This window comes from Panthera onca, chromosome B4 (assembly GCF_046562875.1).
Source record: "Panthera onca isolate mPanOnc1 chromosome B4, mPanOnc1 haplotype 2, whole genome shotgun sequence".
In the NCBI taxonomy this organism is placed as follows: Eukaryota; Metazoa; Chordata; class Mammalia; order Carnivora; family Felidae; genus Panthera; species Panthera onca.
In genome coordinates, this window is record NC_138345.1 from 133,009,286 (window position 1) to 133,028,808 (window position 19,523).

General features: G+C 43.5%; 1 protein-coding gene across 15 annotated transcripts in view; it reads left to right on the forward strand.

The window, feature by feature from the left end:
- TNRC6B (trinucleotide repeat containing adaptor 6B) overlaps positions 1-19,523 on the forward strand; it is a 249,515-nt gene that overhangs the window by 180,686 nt on the left and 49,306 nt on the right. For all 15 annotated transcript variants that reach the window (XM_081796270.1, XM_081796269.1, XM_060659480.3 and 12 more), the window contains 5 exons: positions 2,132-2,153; positions 10,511-10,852; positions 13,308-15,656; positions 17,269-17,427; positions 19,082-19,257. In XM_081796270.1, coding sequence (XP_081652396.1) covers positions 2,132-2,153; positions 10,511-10,852; positions 13,308-15,656; positions 17,269-17,427; positions 19,082-19,257 — 3,048 coding nt within the window. The remainder of the gene's footprint in view (positions 1-2,131; positions 2,154-10,510; positions 10,853-13,307; positions 15,657-17,268; positions 17,428-19,081; positions 19,258-19,523) is intronic.

Here is a 19,523-nt window from a genome sequence, read left to right on the forward strand (position 1 = left end):
GAGTTGTAGAGAATGTGCCAGAGGTTCTATTACACGGTCATTCATTTATTCAATCAGCACCACTTGTGGTGCTTCCACATCCTTCTCGCTGCTTACCCTCGTGCTTTATAATCTCTTCCTGTCTGCTTCCCTGTTTGACTGACTGACTCTAAGTGTCGCAAGGTTTTATTCCCTATTTGTATTTCCAGGAAGTAGGGCAGTCAGTGCCTGGTACATGAGAGTGACTCAAAAAAATATTTGTTTAATAAATCAATGGTCAAGAATGAGTGCTGGCAATGTAATTGTCTTGAAGAATTGACTTTTATTTTAAGTTAAATTATTTCCACACAGACATTAAACTTGAGCTTTTCTCATGAGCAGTTTGCTCTTTCTAGAGCCATCACTGAGTAAACTGTGTTTGATTTTCATTCATGAGAAAGGTGTCAAGGAAGGATTCCATTCACATTCATTAAGCTGACGCTGCAAAAGAATCATTGTTTAGTGTTGGCAGAACACATGCTTTGATCATCCAGCCTTTCACCGTCTGGAGGACAGCTCTTTTAACAGAAACCACATTGTAAGACACATTTGACATTATTTGGGTTTGTCACTTACAGCTGGGGAAAGCATTGACTTCCTGTATAACTTGATCTTCAAAATGGCATTCTAAGAAATATTTATAATGTTATAAAATTTAAACTGCGTTAAGGAATTGGTATGTGGAGACAAATCAGTTCATTCTTGGTTAAATGGAGTTTTAGAAGAATTGCACAGTAGACTTGAGCTCTGTAATAATTAGTACAAGGAAACACATTTTAAGGTGCTATCTACTACAAATTCACTACAGTAGAATTAGCTTGGCTTTTAGCGCAAGAATGTAAGGAATGCTCCAGGAGGTCATACAACCAGATCATTTAACTCAGTCTGGCAATGGTGTGATGCAATCCACTATGAAGTGGGCTGGTTAGCTACAGGACGTACCCTCCAAAGATGGACAAGTTTTCATGAGCACCCAGAAGAGTAACTTGGCATGCCTACCAACCACAAATAATCAAACATCTTCTTTTCTATTACAAAGTCAGAGAACCATTAAAAGATTAACATTTGGGAAAAGGGAGTCAAAATCATGCATGATCTCAATCACGATGATGGTGATGGTGGTGGTGGTAATTATAAGCCCTATTAGAATTCTGGCGCATTTCCTTTTGGATGTTTTTCTTACGCATGACCTTTTGTGGTTTTGTTTTAATATTATAGGGCATGTATAATTAGGTGCCCTCCTTTATTTTCCTCTCTTACTAGCAGAAGCAGTTTTCCGTGTGGTTCCTAATCATCATTTCCAAACTCTCTAAAAACCCATTTTTCTATTCAGCCTATCCAATCTTTTAGGTCAATCACTTCCATAGAGGTGTTAGTTACTGTGTAAAGAAATACTTTCAACAAAGCAATCTTTATTTGTCCAAAATTTACATATTTCATCCATTGCTGTATATCATACTTTTTCCATGAACTTTGATTAAAAATAACAAACATTTATGAGCATTGGCATAGGATATCCAGTTTAATCCTTATAATAACCCTTTGTATGGAGATACTATTATTATCTCCATTCAACAGATAAATAGAAAACAGATCACACAGCCAGGAAGTGGCATGGCTTGGTTTTAAATCCTGCCTTCCTGCCGTGGCCTCTGGTACGTCTGATGATGGGCCCTTGAACTTTTGCTTTCTAGATTTGAGATCAAGTGTTTGAGTCCATACTCCTAGGGTAACCTTTTTGTCTCTGTGGCTAATTTCGTTTCTAGGCTACATCCATTTGCTTTCTAGTCAGATCATCAAAATGACAAACAGCATTCCTGGTACAGATACTTCATCATTTAATGAGAGTGGAATGCTTCTGGTTTTAATTTTTAGTGTCCTTCATAATTATGGTCATGTAAGTTATAACTGGACATATGGCCGTTGTCTTTATAAAAGGATGCCCGAACTGACTCTGAGTATGTTTTTTTGTTTGTCTTTTTTTTTCTGGATTTGAACTATGCCTGTGTGTCTGACAGCTTGAATTACCTGAGTTATCAGAATTAAAGTAGTCTTATAATATCAAACTAGAAAATAAATCTCATTCACTTATGTCTGTTCATTTATTTTTCAGGTCACGGAACAAAAAACCAAAGGTAAGATTGTTTTTTTTTTTTTCCTTTTGAAGTTGTTGGAACCTTCTGTGTTTAGATTTTACATTCTTGCCAACTCAGCCTCCAATCCACTCAATTAGTGAGAGTGGGTGCAGAGTAATTAAATTGGTTGTTTGCGGCCACTGAAGAGCAGTAATGATAAATTAAAAGTACTTGTAGTAGTGTTTCTGGTTGGCCTTAATTTTTTTAGGAGGCAAAAAAGATTAATACCTTGTTTGGAAAGTATATGGGTCATGGTTTTGAACTGAACCTTTTCAAGTAAGACACTAGCCCCTAATTTACAGATACACACTGCAGAGGATTTTTAATCATCTTGATCCATGACATGCATTGAGCCTAAAAGGGAGTGTTATGTCTAGGATAGTCACATGGTCTTCTGAGCTAGAGCCTGGAATACGCTTTTTTTTTTAAATAATGCATTTTAACTCTGTTGCAAAATAGTGACTGATGTATTATAAACAGAAGCAGATAGATAGATGTTCCTCACATCATCCTCAACCTAATGGTCTCTGTGTTTTCAGATCTCTCTTTCTAATGTTAATTTTGATTAATGCAGTCTTGTCTGGTGCTGGCCACGCTTTTGGTCGGTTCCCTTTCAGGATGGTAGAATTGAGACCAATGTTCTAGCTCCTATCCTTGCCCACTTAAATGTGTGGTTCTCAACTAGGGTACTTATTAAAATCTTTTGCATAGACTCGTCAAAGTACACAAGCATGGACCTCCTCCCAGATCTTCATGGTCTCAGGCCACAGCCCTGGCAGATGTATTTTGAGAAGCTCTACAGGTGCCCCCAGGACATGTCCCAGGTTGAAAACCACTACCCCAGATGAAGGGAATCACATAGGACTGTGATAACTCAGAGCAAGGTCAGGATGATGGATCAGCCAAGATGTGATGGGAGGCCTTCTAATGATTGGTTTCTTCATTGTTTTATTTTCTATTATTGGACCACCAGGCCAAAGCCTGTCACACAGTGATGGAGAACTAATAAAGACCGTGCTAGTTTGTAAGGAAACTTAGTTCTGGGAAACAAATTCTCAGATGTCTAGACATTAATGTATTTCTAACCAAAAGGCACTTTCAGGGAGAATGTAGTCTAGGACCTTGTAGTGATTTAGAAAATAAACCGATAAACATTATTAGTTACGATTATCTTAATTACTTAGAACAGTGTTCTTCCCTTGTATTTTCAGGCAGTACCAACCCAGAAGTGGGCTTTATTTGGAAGTGTGTTTATAAGTTACTTGTTTGAAATCCAAGTTATACTTTACCATAAAAATAGAGTTCTTGATAGTGGTATAGTGTCCATATTTTCTAAACCAACATACTGTCTAGGAAAGGATTTGGGCACATAGTATTTATATTAATAGGCCTTTTTGATGATTTATGGGGACAACAGATGAGAAAATTAGCATTTTCCTGGAAATTCCAGGCTCTGTGGTTGTTGGAACATGGGGGTTTAGTTCCTGGGCCTGGCCACGACTCTTAATGTTCATGAAGCCACGTCCCCCAGCTAAGCTGTGGAAGCAAGTTGCCCTGTATGGTACGTGGTGTTTCTGTTGGAAAATCGAAAATCCATTAAGGCATTCTTTCTCAGCTTTTTTTTCTCTAGGTCTATTCTTAGAAATGCATTCCTCTTCCGGAACTCTACCAAAATCTTAAAAATCAAACTTTCTTTTCTACTTACTACTGAATTTTCTTTCCAGTTAGGATCTTTCTCATACCTACCATAAAATCGAATACAGCCTCACAGTTTCCATACTCTCCCCACCCACACCCCCATGAAAAAAATAAAGTAGAATAATCCTAAAGAAAGATGAGCACCTGTTTCAGGTCTCCTAAGGAATGTAGTCAGTAGAACCACGGAGAAAACAGAGTAAAAATAAAAATGATCTCTGGAGTATATTAGACCGTAAGTAGAAGGAGAGGGAAAATGCAGATTTTGGAGAGACTAGAACAGGATTTCAAGTGGAGGTTATATGAAGACACGGCCTAGCACTGGGCCTGACCTTTCTGATTTTTTACCCCACTTCAACCACATCTTTATGTTTGTTCCAAGAGCCTGTCTGCACTCTAAATTCCCTTCTCCACTTCCCTCAGCGGATGTTTCTGGGTCCTTTTCCTCTTCCCAAAGATGACGCCTTCCTCAGGCAGTCTCCCCGTAACTCTGCATCTGCCCCTCTTTCCCCAGTAGACCCTGTAAGAAAAACGGCTGTGTTGGTGCCAAGTCTCTGTTTGTACAGAGGGCTGAGATCAGATTTGTCCGTATTTCAGAGAAAAAGTAGATTCCTTATACGTTCTGTCTTTACCTTCCAGTATTTAAAAAAACAAAAACACAGAATTCTGGAGAATAGGGTGGGATTTCAAGTGGAGGTTCTGTGAAGACATGTGGACCTACTGGCCTGCAAACAGTACACAGCACTTAAGGTAGAGGCTTCGTTGGATGTTGGAGTTCGAATTGCAAGAGTCAGGGCGCCTGGGTGGCTCAGTCAGTTAAGCGTCTGACTCTTGATTTTGGCTCAGGTCATGATCTCACGGTTCATGAGATCGAGCCCCACGTTGGGCTCTGCACTGACAGCACAGAGCCTGCTTGGGATTCTCTCTCTCTCTGCTCCTCCCCCACTTGTGTGTGCACATGCACACATTCCCTGCCTCAAAATAAGTAAACGTTTAAAAAATAATTTAAAAAATTAAAAAGTTAAAAAAGGATCTCAAGAGGCTGCTTGATGTAACAGACCAGGTATAACAGGGATGAAGGTAAGATTAGGGTAGGCTGTACACTGGAGGGGTCTGGACATAGCAATTTTGCCTCGTGAAAAAGCTGTTAGGGTCATGGTTGGCTTAATGGTGCAGTTATCGGTATGAAATGACTGATTTATAAAAATTAAGCTGACCTTAAGTGGCATTAGTAGGAGTACAGCATCTAGGAAGGGATCTGCAGTTCTGTAATGGGCACCACACCGTGGAAAGAAAGAGATCGACTTCTGTGGAGCCTGTGCGGTTTGGGCCAGATTGGTCAATGAATTTGAACCTGTGTCATGTTTGCAAGGGTTAAACGTGTAGGAATGTCTACCCCCAGGGGAAGTGTTCCTACCTGAGGAAGCTCAGGGAGTGGTCTTCAAAGCTTTGAAGGGCTCTGGTGCCTGACGCTTAGCAGTCTCTTGGTAAATGTCTGTCGGATGTTTTGTTCAGTGACACCTATTCTGCTACCGAAAGTACTGATGGTGAGAGTCAAAGCAACAGGGAAAAGCCTCCAGCCCGATAGAAGTTGAGATTTTTTAGGTATTATCATCCGCAGCAGCAATTCCGTGACCTTTACCCCACTGGGGCACAGCTGAGGGGCAGCACCTTCCCATCGGCATACCTGGTACATTGGCCACGACTCTGTCTTCTGAGTCTACCCCAGAAGGCATATTTAGGAGTGGCTGGTGGTGGTTGGGATAACCTTGAGTCTACTCTAACTTATTAAGATCTGAGGTGGGTTTTTCCTTCCAAGTAAATAATTTACAAACGAAAGTACTCGCAGTATCCCTCACACCTTGCAGAAACACCTCTGTATTCTTTAACACTGAGGTGGGCGCCATTTGTTCAGAGATGCTTCTGGCTGCCACTTGAAAGTGAATGAATGTGAGGTATAAGGCGTGTGGTTCAGATAGATGGCCACAGAATAGTCCAGATGAGAGGTAATGAGGGCTTGAACCTGGTTAGGAGCGGTGGTGATAGGAGGAAGGAAGGCATTGGAGAGATGTTTCGGTTCAGTGCAGCGTAATGATGATCAGATAATGACGACTTTTAGGTTTCTGATGCGAGGAGCTGGTTGGGTGATGACTCTGTTTCTCGAACTAGGAGATAAATGGGGAGAGCTGGGGAACAAGTTTGAGAGTAAGGAGAAAAAGGGTGAAAGAGCGATCTGAGTTGGAGGTAGTGATTTGGGAAACACTTGGGCAGACATGATAAAGTCTGAGCGTGGGGGAATTTGTACTCAAGTAACTTAAATGTGGGAAGAGTGTAGGCCCCACCTTCATGTTCAGATTTTTTAAAAAGACACAACTAGGGGCGCCTGGGTGGCACAGTTGGTTGAGCGTCCAACTTTCGCTCGGGTCATGATATCACAGTTTGTGTGTTCGAGCCCCGCGTCAGGCGCTCTGCTGACAGCTTGGAGCCTAGAGCCTGCTTCAGATTCTGTGTCTCCCTTTCTCTGCCCCTCCCCTGCTTGCACTCTGTCTCTCTCTCTCAAAAATAAACCTTAAAAAAATAAAAGATACAACTCATAACCAAATTCAGGTGCCATCTTACAACTCTTATTAGGAGGTGGCCAGCTATCACCCTCCAAGCAAATCTGACTCTCCTCCTGTTTTTGTATTGCCCATGAGCTAGGAATTTTTTTTACGTTTTTTCAATGGTTAGGAAAATTATAAAAGAATGATATTTTGTGACAGTGAGAGTGGTATGGAATTTATATTTTAGTGTGATTAGTACAGTTGTATGGAGCACAGCCACACTCTGTCGTTTGCGCATGGTCTGTGGCTGCTTTTGCCTATACTCACAGTAGAGTCGTCACAACCAAGACTGTATGGCCAGCAAAACCTAAAATATTTACTGTCTGGCCCGTTACGGAAAAAGTCTTCTGAGCCCTGACCAAGAGTGTAAGAACCCACAAAGGAAGAGAGAAAGGAGGAGCTGAAGAGCTGGCTGGAGTGGGTCTCAGCAGCTCTCACAAAAGCAGAGGGAGGATATGGCCAGTAGTGTCCGAAGTTGCAGAAAAGTCAAGAGAAGGTCCAACAAGTGTCCGTTAGACTGACAATGAAGATCACTAGTTGTTGAATGAGAAGAGTTCCCAGGGAGATGTTCAGGGCAAAAGCCAACGTGCATGGAGTCTGAGGAGTGAGTACAAGGTAAAGAAATGGAGGCAGTGCTCAGAGACGACTGAGAACCCCTCAGTGCACAGCAGCCACGGTCTGTGTGTCCTCAGTCTGAGATTCTTGTTGTGTTGCATTGTAACTAATGATTATTTACCAAGAAATTTTCAGTTGAAAATAATGTCTTTTCTAGGGCTTGTATGTGTTTTAACTGCTACCTTTAATAAAACATTTCTAGGGGTGCCTGGGTGGCTCTGTTGGTTGAGTGTTCGACTTTTGATTTCAGCTCAGGTAACGATCCCAGGGTCGTGGGATCAGCCCTGCACAGGGCTCCATGCTTCAGCATGGAGCCTGCTTGAGATTCTCTCCACTCCCCACCCCACCCCCCCGCCCCTCTCCCCTGCTTGCGCGTGTGTGCGTGTATGCACGCGTTCTCTCTCTTTCTAGAACAAAAAAGTTCTCATCACAAGAAAAAAAAAAAACATTCCTAGAAGGGTTTTTTTTAGTGTTTGTACTATCAAGATATTTAAAGGTAGTAGTTCTTATTGGTCCTGCTTGTTTCAGATTTTTCTTAATGCCTTTATCTGAAAAGAGTAGCATTTTATTGAAGTTTTTTCAGAAATAGAGGCAATTTAGAAGTTCAGACTGTAAGATGAGAATAATGGCGACAGGGAAAGGGAAAAAGATTCAGTCATAAGAGCAAATAAACGGTTTTTGGAAGTCAGTGAATGGAAATTAGAAAATAAGATACCCAGCATTTTTCACAATGTCTTTGTTTCCCTTTGCTACAGAGATCATGTTTAAGCCACTGACCTTTTCTCTGGGAGATAAGAAATTATGCCCTTATTTTGAGCAGCTTATCTTTCAACCAATTTGCACTACAACCTACAAATCAGTAAGGTTCTGAAGAAAAACAAGAGGGACTGAAAAGTAATTCCCACTCCATTATAATTTCCATCTCCTCTGTTAGCATCTGACATCCTGGAGCATGCTGTAATGCACACACTAACTCTGGGAGGTCCTAAGTTTGGACTTTGGGAAGCAGGTTGGATTGGGCCTCCTGCCTAATAGCTGCATTGCTCTCCAGTCTAGAGTTCTGATTGGCCTTTAAATGCTTCAAATTCTTGAAATCACAGAAAGGTGTAAGAAAGCAATTGAGTAAGAATTCATTCAAGTTCTGGGGCACGTGGGTGGCTCAGTCCATTGAGCACCTGACTTTGGCTCAGATCATGATCTTGTGGTTGGTGAGTTCAAGCCCCCATCGGGCTCACTACCCTCCTCAGATCCTCTGCCCCTCCCCTGCTCACACTCTCAAAAAATATGTAAAAAACAGTTCTGAAACACAGTTTTCTCCTAACATATAACTCAGACATTTTCTGACTGGGTCCTGGAGTTTTGAATGACTGGTCTCCTAGACTAGCACGATATTGGAAGGAAAGTGGTTGAGAGGTAGTCTGATTTTATTTTTTAAAAAGGGTTTATTATTTATGATCCCTTCTATCCCTGATGTGGTGGGAAAATGCTCTGAGGCACTTTTGCAGGGAATCTTGCACAATATATGATACCCACCAAGTTTCTTTGATTATGCTGTGAATATTGTAACGTTAGTCAAACTGGGTGTTCAGACCTCCATGCTGTTGACTGCCCTTACTATGTCTTGCTCTGTTTCAGGGAATGAGTCCAGGTATGTAACAGACGTGGTTAATGTAGAGTGGAGATTCTAGTGCTTTTATGGAAGGGCGGCCTCGTGGAAGCATAGCTCCTTCTATCCTAAAAGCCATTTGGGAAGATCCCTCGCAGCCTTTGCCGACGTCTCATTTCTTCTCATAATAAGAGGAAAGGGGACTGGGAATGCCATCTGCTATGCAATCTTGCAAGCACAGAGAGAAAATGAATCATTGGATAACTCATCTGCGCTCATTTATCAGTTATTTTTACCCATCAGCTGCTGTAAGGTCATACAGAACCTACTATATTGATAATATCATATAGTGACCAATTTATTTTCTTAAGAAATAGGTTTATTCTGCTCATCAGGTTGTGGATCCTCTGACCTCCCTTCCTTACTGGAAGGCCCGATACTGCCTCATGATTGGCTAAAATTAGACCAGGGGTTGCCTTGAAGTTACTTCAGGCTGTTACTCTTCTTTCTTGGTTATACCCAGTACTCCCCAACATCCAGTGGAGGTAGATTGGGTACCCTGATTTCTGATGATGCCTGTCTCTTCATAAAGGAGCCAGTTCAACGAGCAACATGCTGGCCCAGCACCATTGCAGTGGTCAGGGCAGTACCTCCCCGGAGTTGGCCCAAACATTACTCTGGATGTCAGGGAACTTGACCTCAGAATCATCTGAACTGTCAGGCTCAACGATTGTTTCTGTAATATTGCCAGCCTCTGTTTGCCAGGCAGATTTTCTTGGAAAGGGTGACAGTCTTTTGGTAGGATGAAGCAAGGGACATCGAGATCCAGAAGAACATTCTATGGAGGGCTGATGGCAAAGCCCTCAACTTCTGCAGAGTGTCCTGCAGATTGTATCTTCATACAGTCGTCCTGCACATTCCCATACTTCCTATTTGCCCTTTTTAAAAGTAAGGCAAAACATTAAATTCTTTAAAGTAAATGGGAAACATGCCTACATTGTGACATTTTTGTTTTAGATAAGAGTTGGAGTAAATATGCAAGGTACCCTTAAGGCTTTTTTTTTTTTTTTTTTTTTTTTTTTTTTTTTTTTGACAAAAGCAAAAAAAACCCCACAAAACCAAACCTTATAACATTTCTATTTGCACAGAATTTGCAAAGTACCAAGCAAGAGTGGTTGCGTTTAGGTAGCTGTAGAAACCCAAACCAAGTTGATTTTGTGATTCTCCAGGGCTGAGGTTTCCTGTGGGGGTCTACTCGGTGCCAGGACCTAAAAAATAAGATGAAAGATGGGTCGTTACCCTGGTGAGAGCAAGGAGCTTGTAAATGCGAGTTTCAATAGAGTATGGTGAATTCGTGGTAAAGAAAGACGGGCAGTGTGTTCCAAGAGCGCAAATGAAGGTGCTTAGCCTACTTAGTCCAGGGACTTCAGGAAAGGTTTCTCAGAGGTAAATCTTTAAGAATGTGGATAAAGGGCATTTGGGCTGAGAGCCTTGAACCTTCACTGAGGACTTGGCCTGGGGCCCATATGTACCCTTCAACCTGCTAGGGAACCTTCCAGGGATTTAGGGAAGTGACTGGTGACTGCTTCCCCCTCCCACTTAGTTAATGGACTAGAGTTCTGTGGTGTTGCTGTCTTTGAGTCCTTGTCACCCGCACTCCCCACCTCTGCCTGATCTCCAGTAAACTGAAGATGCAGGGGAGTCTAGAAAGACCACGTCCACCCACAGTAGGATGGAAGATCCATTACTGGAATTGGTCTCGTGTAAGCTTTCCGAAAAACAATCTTCATAAAAATGTATTGGACTTCAAAGACCGTTCCCCACTCTCTCTCTTTCAGTGCCCGAAGTGACGAAACCAAGTTTAAGCCAACCAACGGCCGCCAGCCCAATTGGCAGCTCTCCATCGCCACCAGTCAATGGTGGCAACAATGCCAAAAGGGTGGCAGTGCCGAACGGACAACCGCCAAGCGCCGCCCGCTACATGCCTCGGGAGGTGCCGCCGCGATTCCGTTGCCAGCAGGACCACAAAGTGTTACTAAAACGTGGGCAGCCCCCTCCACCATCCTGCATGCTCCTCGGGGGCGGGGCAGGGCCTCCTCCCCCCACGGCACCCGGAGCAAACTCCAACAACGCACAAGTGACAGGAACGCTGCTGCAGAGTGACGGTGGGACTGCACCAGGTGAGGAGTCGGGGTCGGGAAGTGATTTCCTAGCAGCTTTAAAGAGAGCGAGCACTTCTTTTGTACTGCCTGGTATAGAGTCCCCAAAAGGCTTTTGGGGTCACTCCCAAGATAGGAGAGGCTCCCTGCACGAGATGTGTCCCAGCACTTCTCTTCTGAAACTGGGTTTTAGTGTCCAGTGTGTGCTGTTGGCAGGAGAGGCTAATGTGGCTGCCATACGTCATCCCCATTTGGGGCCTTTTTTCCTTTCCTGACAAGCGCATGATAAACTCGAGCCTCCATGGTTCCAGCTGTCACCACAAGTGTGTGCCCAGGGTATGATTGGAGGTGGGGCTAGTGCAGAGGCTTGTTCTGAATCCTGGCTGCCCCTGTTGATGTTCGCAGAACGCTGCGGGGCAGAGAGAGAACCGTCTCTTCGATTACAGTATAAGATCTTGGGGGTGGGGAGGGGATACCAAACAATATCATTCTATCATTTTTTATTAGATTTTTTAAAATCATTGTTTCTTTAGAGGATTTTGAACTCTGTTAAAAACTATATGTAGATATAAGGGATCTTTAGCTGAAGGGCTCTACTAGAAGTTTTGAGAGTTTTTAATAGATGAATACTAAATCACCTGATAGCAAAGAACCTCCAAACATCACCTCCCGCTTTTTTTAAAGCTTATTAACAGATGTCTACTTAGCTCTTAAAAATTTTTTTTGAGGCTGTACTAGAAAGGCTTGAACATCATCAAGCCTTGGCAAGAACAGTAAATTGGTTATTGTTAACTGTAGCATGCTTCTAGTTAATAGTTCTGAGTTTGAACACAGAAATGCCTAGAAAATTCTATTACTGTCTCATGTGCAGAGTAGAAATGGAGACAAACCTCATGGTGACAGATGCTTCATACAGGCTTTTCTGTGGTGGCCCCTCATAAGCATTTGCGAAAGGAAGTATGTGAGGAGTGGTCTTGTCGAGTGTTTCTGCAGCCAAATCTAGCCAGACCTGGACGCAGACATGGGTCTGGGTCCAGTGTGAGTCAGATTCTCTTGTTTGCATTCTTAAAACCAAGGAGGCCACTAAATCTGAAGAGTTTGAGATTCTCTGCTTCCCTACTTTTATATGGCTCTATGTAAGATTTTTTCAACTTTATATTGATTTAAAACTTCTTGGTTAAAGTAACTAAAACAAGTTCAGAAGAAATTACTGGGTTAAAAACATGTCATTTCTCCCCTCTCCCCCCAAATATGATAAATTCCTCCAAAATATGTGCTGAGCCAGACTAATTTATCAGATTAAGTTCCTTAGGCATACAAACTGATTCTTGCTTGCCTGCCCCAGCATCTAGCTGGGTGGGCGTTCATCATTCATCAGGTGCTTACTGAGCAGTGATGCCCTGGCCACTATGTGGAATTCAAACGTGAGCAAGATAGGGTCTCTGCCTAAGAGGGGGAGCTCTTGCGGAAGTCTCTGTGCTAATGTGGGGAAGGAACATGTGACCACGGCTCCACAGCACTGAGCAAAGTGGCTCTAGACAGGGAAGGGCATTTTCAGATGATGAACTTAAAAACAAACAAAAAAACCTCCTAGAAGAAATGGCACTTGAACTAGGCCCAGAAAGATGGGTAAATTTCAGTATGTGCATTCAGGAGGAAAAACCAGTAGGTGCCAATGTGGAATGGTGCCAGGATGAGAAGGCACGAGTTGTGGAATGTCAAGTAGTGTGGAATGTCGACATCTACATAGAAACCAGTGGAAGATAAGATTAGAAAAGTCATTTGGGCCCAGGTTGTGTAGCATCTTGATTAAACTCCAGGCCAAAGAGTTTAGCTTTATTTGCGCTAGGAAACTGTTGGAAGCTTCCCCTACAGCAGTGATCTAATCGAAGCTGTGCTTTAGAACAATTACTCTAGCCAGGGGTGTTTAGAGTAGATTCGAGATACAAAGCAAGGTCAGGGTGTTACTGCATTGTCTCAAGATATGAGAAGGCCCTTCTCTGTCAATAGAAAAGACAAGGGGAGGGGCACCTGGGTGGCTCAGTCGGTTAAGCATCCAACTTCAGCTCAGGTCATGATCTCACAGTTCGTGAGTTCGAGCCCCACATCAGGCTCTGTGCTGACAGCTCGGAGCCTGGAGCCTGCTTCAGATTCTGTGTCTCCCTCTCTCTCTCTGCCCCTCCCCGACTTGTGCTCTGTCTCACTCTCTCTCAAAAATAAACATTCAAAAAAAAAAAAAAAAAGACAAGGGAATAGCTTTGAGAGATGTTGTGGAGTTACACCTAGCAAATACACCAACCAAGCAAAATGAAAGAGGAGATGACTAAGGTGTGACACGGTTTACTAAGACAGGCAACTGGCTAGAGAAGCTAGTCTGTGGGGAAACGTGATGAGCTCTCTTAGGGGCACTTTGAGCTTGAGGTGTTAATAGAGCGCGCGTGTGTAGCTGTGATTGATGAGACCATCTCTTCCCCAGAGTCAACCCTTGGAGGTGCTGCTGCTTCAAATTATGCAAATTCCACTTGGGGCCCGGGAGCCTCCTCCAACAACGGCGCCTCCCCCAACCCAATTCACATCTGGGACAAGGTGATTGTAGACGGGTCTGACATGGAAGAGTGGCCTTGTATCGCCAGCAAAGACACTGAGTCTTCTTCCGAAAACACCACCGATAACAACAGTGCCTCGAACCCTGGCTCTGAGAAGAGCACTCTGCCAGGAAGCACCACTAGTAACAAAGGAAAAGGGAGCCAGTGCCAGTCTGCAAGTTCTGGGAACGAATGTAATCTTGGGGTCTGGAAATCTGACCCTAAGACTAAATCTGTTCAATCTTCCAACTCTACTACAGAGAGCAACAATGGACTAGGAAATTGGAGGAATGTGAGTGGTCAGGATAGAATTGGACCTGGCTCTGGCTTCAGCAACTTTAACCCAAATAGCAACCCATCTGCCTGGCCAGCGCTGGTCCAAGAAGGAAATCCTAGGAAAGGGGCATTGGAAACGGATACTAGTAATTCCAGTGCACAGGTTAGCACAGTAGGTCAGGCATCCAGGGAACAGCAGTCAAAGATGGAAAATGCGGGTGTTAATTTTGTTGTCTCTGGCAGAGAACAGGCTCAAATTCATAACACTGATGGACCAAAAAATGGAAACACTAACTCCTTGAACTTAAGTTCACCAAACCCCATGGAGAATAAGGGAATGCCCTTTGGAATGGGCTTGGCGAACGCCTCCAGGAGCACTGATGCCCCTTCACAAAGCACTGGAGATCGAAAGACTGGGAGTGTTGGATCTTGGGGTGCAGCTAGGGGGCCTTCTGGAACTGACACAGCCTCTGGACAAAGCAATTCTGGAAACAATGGGAACAATGGAAAGGATAGAGAGGACTCCTGGAAAGGAGCCTCTGTTCAGAAATCAACTGGGTCAAAAAATGACTCTTGGGACAACAATAACAGGTCTACGGGTGGGTCCTGGAACTTTGGCCCTCAGGACTCTAATGACAACAAATGGGGTGAAGGGAACAAAATGACATCTGGGGTCTCTCAGGGAGAATGGAAACAGCCGACTGGGTCTGATGAGTTGAAAATTGGAGAATGGAGTGGTCCAAACCAACCAAATTCTAGCACTGGAGCATGGGACAATCAAAAGGGCCACCCCCTCCCTGAAAACCAAGGCAATGCCCAGGCTCCCTGTTGGGGAAGATCTTCCAGCTCCACAGGAAGTGAAGTTGGAGGTCAAAGCACTGGAAGCAACCACAAAGCAGGAAGTAGTGACAGTCATAATTCTGGCCGTCGGTCATACCGGCCCACACATCCTGATTGTCAGGCTGTCTTACAGACTCTTTTGAGCCGAACTGATTTGGACCCCAGGGTGCTCTCAAACACTGGCTGGGGCCAAACTCAAATTAAGCAGGACACGGTGTGGGATATCGAAGAGGTGCCAAGGCCTGAGGGGAAATCTGACAAAGGAACTGAGGGGTGGGAGAGCGCTGCCACACAGACCAAGAACTCAGGGGGCTGGGGAGATGCACCCAGCCAAAGCAATCAAATGAAGTCTGGATGGGGGGAGCTCTCAGCCTCTACAGAGTGGAAAGACCCCAAGAACACAGGAGGCTGGAATGACTACAAGAACAACAACTCTTCCAACTGGGGAGGCGGCCGACCAGATGAAAAGCCATCTTCCTCTTGGAATGAGAACTCCAGCAAGGATCAGGGGTGGGGAGGGGGACGCCAGCCCAATCAAGGATGGACTTCTGGGAAGAATGGTTGGGGAGAGGAAGTCGACCAGGCGAAAAACAGCAGTTGGGAAAGTCCTGCAAGTAAACCCGTGTCTGGGTGGGGCGAAGGAGGGCAGAACGAAATCGGAACTTGGGGGAACAGTGGGAATACAAGCCTAGCTTCCAAAGGCGGGTGGGAAGATTGCAAAAGGTCTCCAGCATGGACCGAGACAGGCAGACAGCCCAATTCCTGGAATAAACAGCACCAACAGCAGCAGCAGCCACAGCAGCCACCGCCACCACAACCAGAGGCTTCTGGTTCATGGGGAGGCCCACCCCCAGCACCCCCAGGCAACGGACGACCTTCCAATTCCAACTGGAGCAGCGGGCCACAGCCAGTAACCCCTAAGGATGAGGAACCCAGTGGTTGGGAAGAGCCATCCCCACAGTCAATTAGTCGGAAAATGGACATCGATGATGGCACTTCCGCATGGGGAGACCCTAACAGTTATAACTACAAGAATGTGAATCTGTGGGATAAGAATTCCCAAGGGGGCCCAGCACCTCGAGAACCAAACCTGCCCACCCCGATGACCAGTAAATCAGCATCAGGTAGGCAGTGGCCTTTTTTCTTGTGAAAAATCCTAAAGCAGGGCATTATTATTAAGCTTCATTTACTCAGCCTTGTTCTGGAAATCTTTCCTACGTTAACCCTACTCTGCTGTTTACAGAATCTCCTTTTTTATGAGATGATAGCAATAACAGATGCTGGTGGTACATTTTAATGTTCTTTCTTGGCAGAAGCGAAAAGACGCCATCCCTGTGTTAGTCTCCCAAAGTTTGGGGTTTTTTTTTGTTTTTTGGGTTTTTTTTGCTTTGTGTGGGTTTGTTTTTTTTTTTTTTTTAATTGTATTGGTCTGCAGAATCCAAAAAATACAGCTCACTAAACAAACTACACTCCAGGCTTTAAAGTGAAGAATTAAAATAGTAGCAGAAATAGACCTGGTTTCCATTCGAGTTCTACCCGTGGACACATCCTCGGTGTTTCTCCTTCCCCAGCAAAGGGGAAGTATTGTGTTGCTCTTGCGGGGCCATCAGAATGCTCTAGCCCAGCTGGGGTCTGGAAGGCTTCAGTCACTCTCCACATGATTTTTAATGATCACCTCTGGAAGTGGAGTGCTTTGTAAAAGAAATTGTTCTCTCCTGATAATCACTTGCTCAGAATTAAGCTTTTCTTCTTCCTTTGTTTGAATAGAAACATCATACCTGATAAATTAAAAGTAATGCTGGTAATATCATCTTTGGCACTGTCAACTTGAATGTCCCCATAAAGCATAGAATTCAACAAATTAAGGGAATGCACTGTTCAGATGGGGTATTTTTTGTGTTTGTTTTTTAGTTAAAATTAATCATAGTTAGTTACCCACTCCCCGAGTAAGCCTTGGGGAGTGTTCAGTGAATGCAGTTACGGCCACTTACAAAATGATTGCTTTTAACTAGTTCTTTCCCCCCCCCCCCCCCCCAAATATTGAAAAGTATGAGGAAGGAAATAAAGATTGTTCATTAAGTCCCTATCTAGCGTAAAATCTGCTAACATGTAAAAAAAAATTATCCATATAGTAAAAACCTCCAAACTGTACAGAAAAGCAAAATTAATATATAAATGAATCTTAGCCCCTAGAATCTCTTCCCACAGGTAATCTTTTAGAGTTTTGTGTCTCATTCAAAAATTTTGTTCCTTACCTATACCAAAATCTGTCTCCCCTTTACAGATTTGACACAGAAGGAATTGCTGTTCTCCGCCTTGCCTTTTTCACCCTACTTTAAAACTTTCCATGTTAGCATGTACGTTTTTGTCTTTTGTTTTGTGTACAGTATTGATTTCATGGATGACACGATTGGTCGGACTAGCCCTTTTTTGATAGGTATTTAGGTTGCTTCCGAAGCGTTCTCAACAGCGATAGAGCGTTGTTGTACGTGTCATTTCACGTACTTTCCAAGTATATCTATGCTATAATTTCCTGGCAACGGAATTACTGGGCCCGAAGTTAAAGCAACGATACCAGTTGCCCCCTACGAGGCAACTGTATTTCTGTATTTGTATTTCTGTCAGCAGAACATAGGAGTGACTGTTCCTCTCACCTTCTCCCCACCCCCTACCCCTGGATGTTGAGATGTTTCATTTCACAAATCATTCTTAGAGACACGTTTTCTTTCTTTACAGTCTGGAGCAAAAGCACACCACCTGCTCCAGATAATGGTACTTCAGCTTGGGGTGAGCCAAATGAAAGCAGTCCTGGGTGGGGCGAAATGGACGACACTGGAGCATCGACCACGGGCTGGGGGAACGCACCCTCCAACGCTCCAAATGCCATGAAACCTAGTAAGTGTAGAGCATTGTCTGCGAGGGATTTTCCATTAATTCGGGGGTCAGACATTTTGGTGAGGGCTGCTGTAATGTTTAAACTGTCATTTCAGTGAGATTCAGGACCGTGAACCTTTAATAGATGATTAGTAACAAGTGGCCGTGACTTAGCTTTGGGTATTAACATGTTTACATTGAACTAGAAGTCATAAGTTAATTTTGTTGATTTTATTTTAAGTTAGGTTTAGTATCTGGCCAGAATTGAAATGTTGATGTGGTACTTTTTTTTTTTTTTTTTTTGCAGGTAACTTAAATACTGCTCACCATACCTATTTTGCATTTTTGCCCCTTTGTTAGTATAATTTAAAAAGATTTTCCTGGCTTTTTAATGTGGAACATAGCCTCTGCTGCCCGGTGACTTCACCCTTCTGTTTTCCTTGTCCCTTTGTGTCTCCTCTCATACTCCCACCCACATAGGAACGTTGAAGGTTTCTTGAACCCAACAAAGATTGCTTCATTTGGATTTTTTATACAAAGCATGTCACACTTATTCATTATCGTTGAAAGTCTAAGCTTTACTTGATCCAGCTGGCAACGTGTTGTCACAGCAGTTTGCAAAACTTTGTAAACCGATGCTATGGAATGTCTCGTAGGAAGTTCCTCCGTTGAAAAATTGAGTTTCAAGTGCCCATTTTCACTTGTTTGTAGTTTTCTTAAAAAGTATTCCACGGGGCGCCTGGGTGGCGCAGTCGGTTAAGCGTCCGACTTCAGCCAGGTCACGATCTCGCGGTCCGTGAGTTCGAGCCCCGCGTCAGGCTCTGGGCTGATGGCTCGGAGCCTGGAGCCTGTTTCCGATTCTGTGTCTCCCTCTCTCTCTGCCCCTCCCCCGTTCATGCTCTGTCTCTCTCTGTCCCAAAAATAAATAAAAAAGGTTGAAAAAAAAAAAAATTTAAAAAAAAGTATTCCAACATCTCTTTTCTGCCATATTGCAGACTTAAAGAATTATCTTCTTTTATTTTTAAAGTGTGGTCATATCGAATTCTCAAAATTTGAATGAGAATAATTCTGTTATCAGTTTTATTGTGTGATATTTCTGACTCTTCTAGTGCCCATGAAGAAGTACAATCATTGCTGTATTCTAGAAGTTCATTCTTGTGTCTGTAATTTGACTGCAGTTTAAAAATTATCGATCTCCTTCCCTGCATAGAAATAGCTTTATAAAGACCTTGATTTCATCATGATTTTCACAGTAAAACTGGTCGTATCATCACGGGAAATACCATGCCATAGACTTGAAATAGACCCGAAATGCCTGTGGAAGATATTAACCAGACCCTTGGCACAAGGAGGTACTTCAGCAGTACTGTCAGGATTTTTAGGTGTCTTTCCCAACCTCAGAATCACCCTTCCTCCATCACAAAACTTGCACTTTTCTCCAGATTTTTAAGAAAGTCTTCTATTCTTCAGGATCCTCTGTAGTTAAAGCTATAGTTATACTTATCTTTTGTCTGAGCAATGTGAATGTAGAAGGGGGTAGAATATTTGCCTGGCCGTATAGATGGATTAGATAAGATGGCAAATATCCCAGAATGCCGTGTTCATAAGGACCAATCGTTGTGGTTATTGTTACATGTAGCTGTTGCATACAGTCCCTCCATTTTTTTTCTTAAAGATTCCAAATCTATGCAAGATGGCTGGGGGGAGAGTGACGGTCCAGTGACGGGAACTCGCCATCCCAGCTGGGAAGAGGAGGACGATGGAGGAGTCTGGAATACCGCCGGCTCTCAGGGAAGTGCTTCCTCCCACAACTCAGCAAGCTGGGGACAAGGAGGAAAGAAGCAGATGAAGGTAGCCCACTTTAGAAATGTTCGAGCTTGTTTCTTCATTCTTAGAAGGCAGAACTGAGAATTTTCTAATGGAAGGATCCCTGAGGTGCTAAGTAAGGGGGAAAATATTTTCTTAAGAGCAAATTGAGTACTTCCTCTTTACTCCTCATCTTCCTTCCCCATGACCTTGAAACCTCGAACCTCAGAGCTGTTGCTGTGGGTAAAGTGGAATTTTCAGAGACAGGAGATTTTTTTTTTCACTTTTAGTTTCCATATTATAATTCTTCA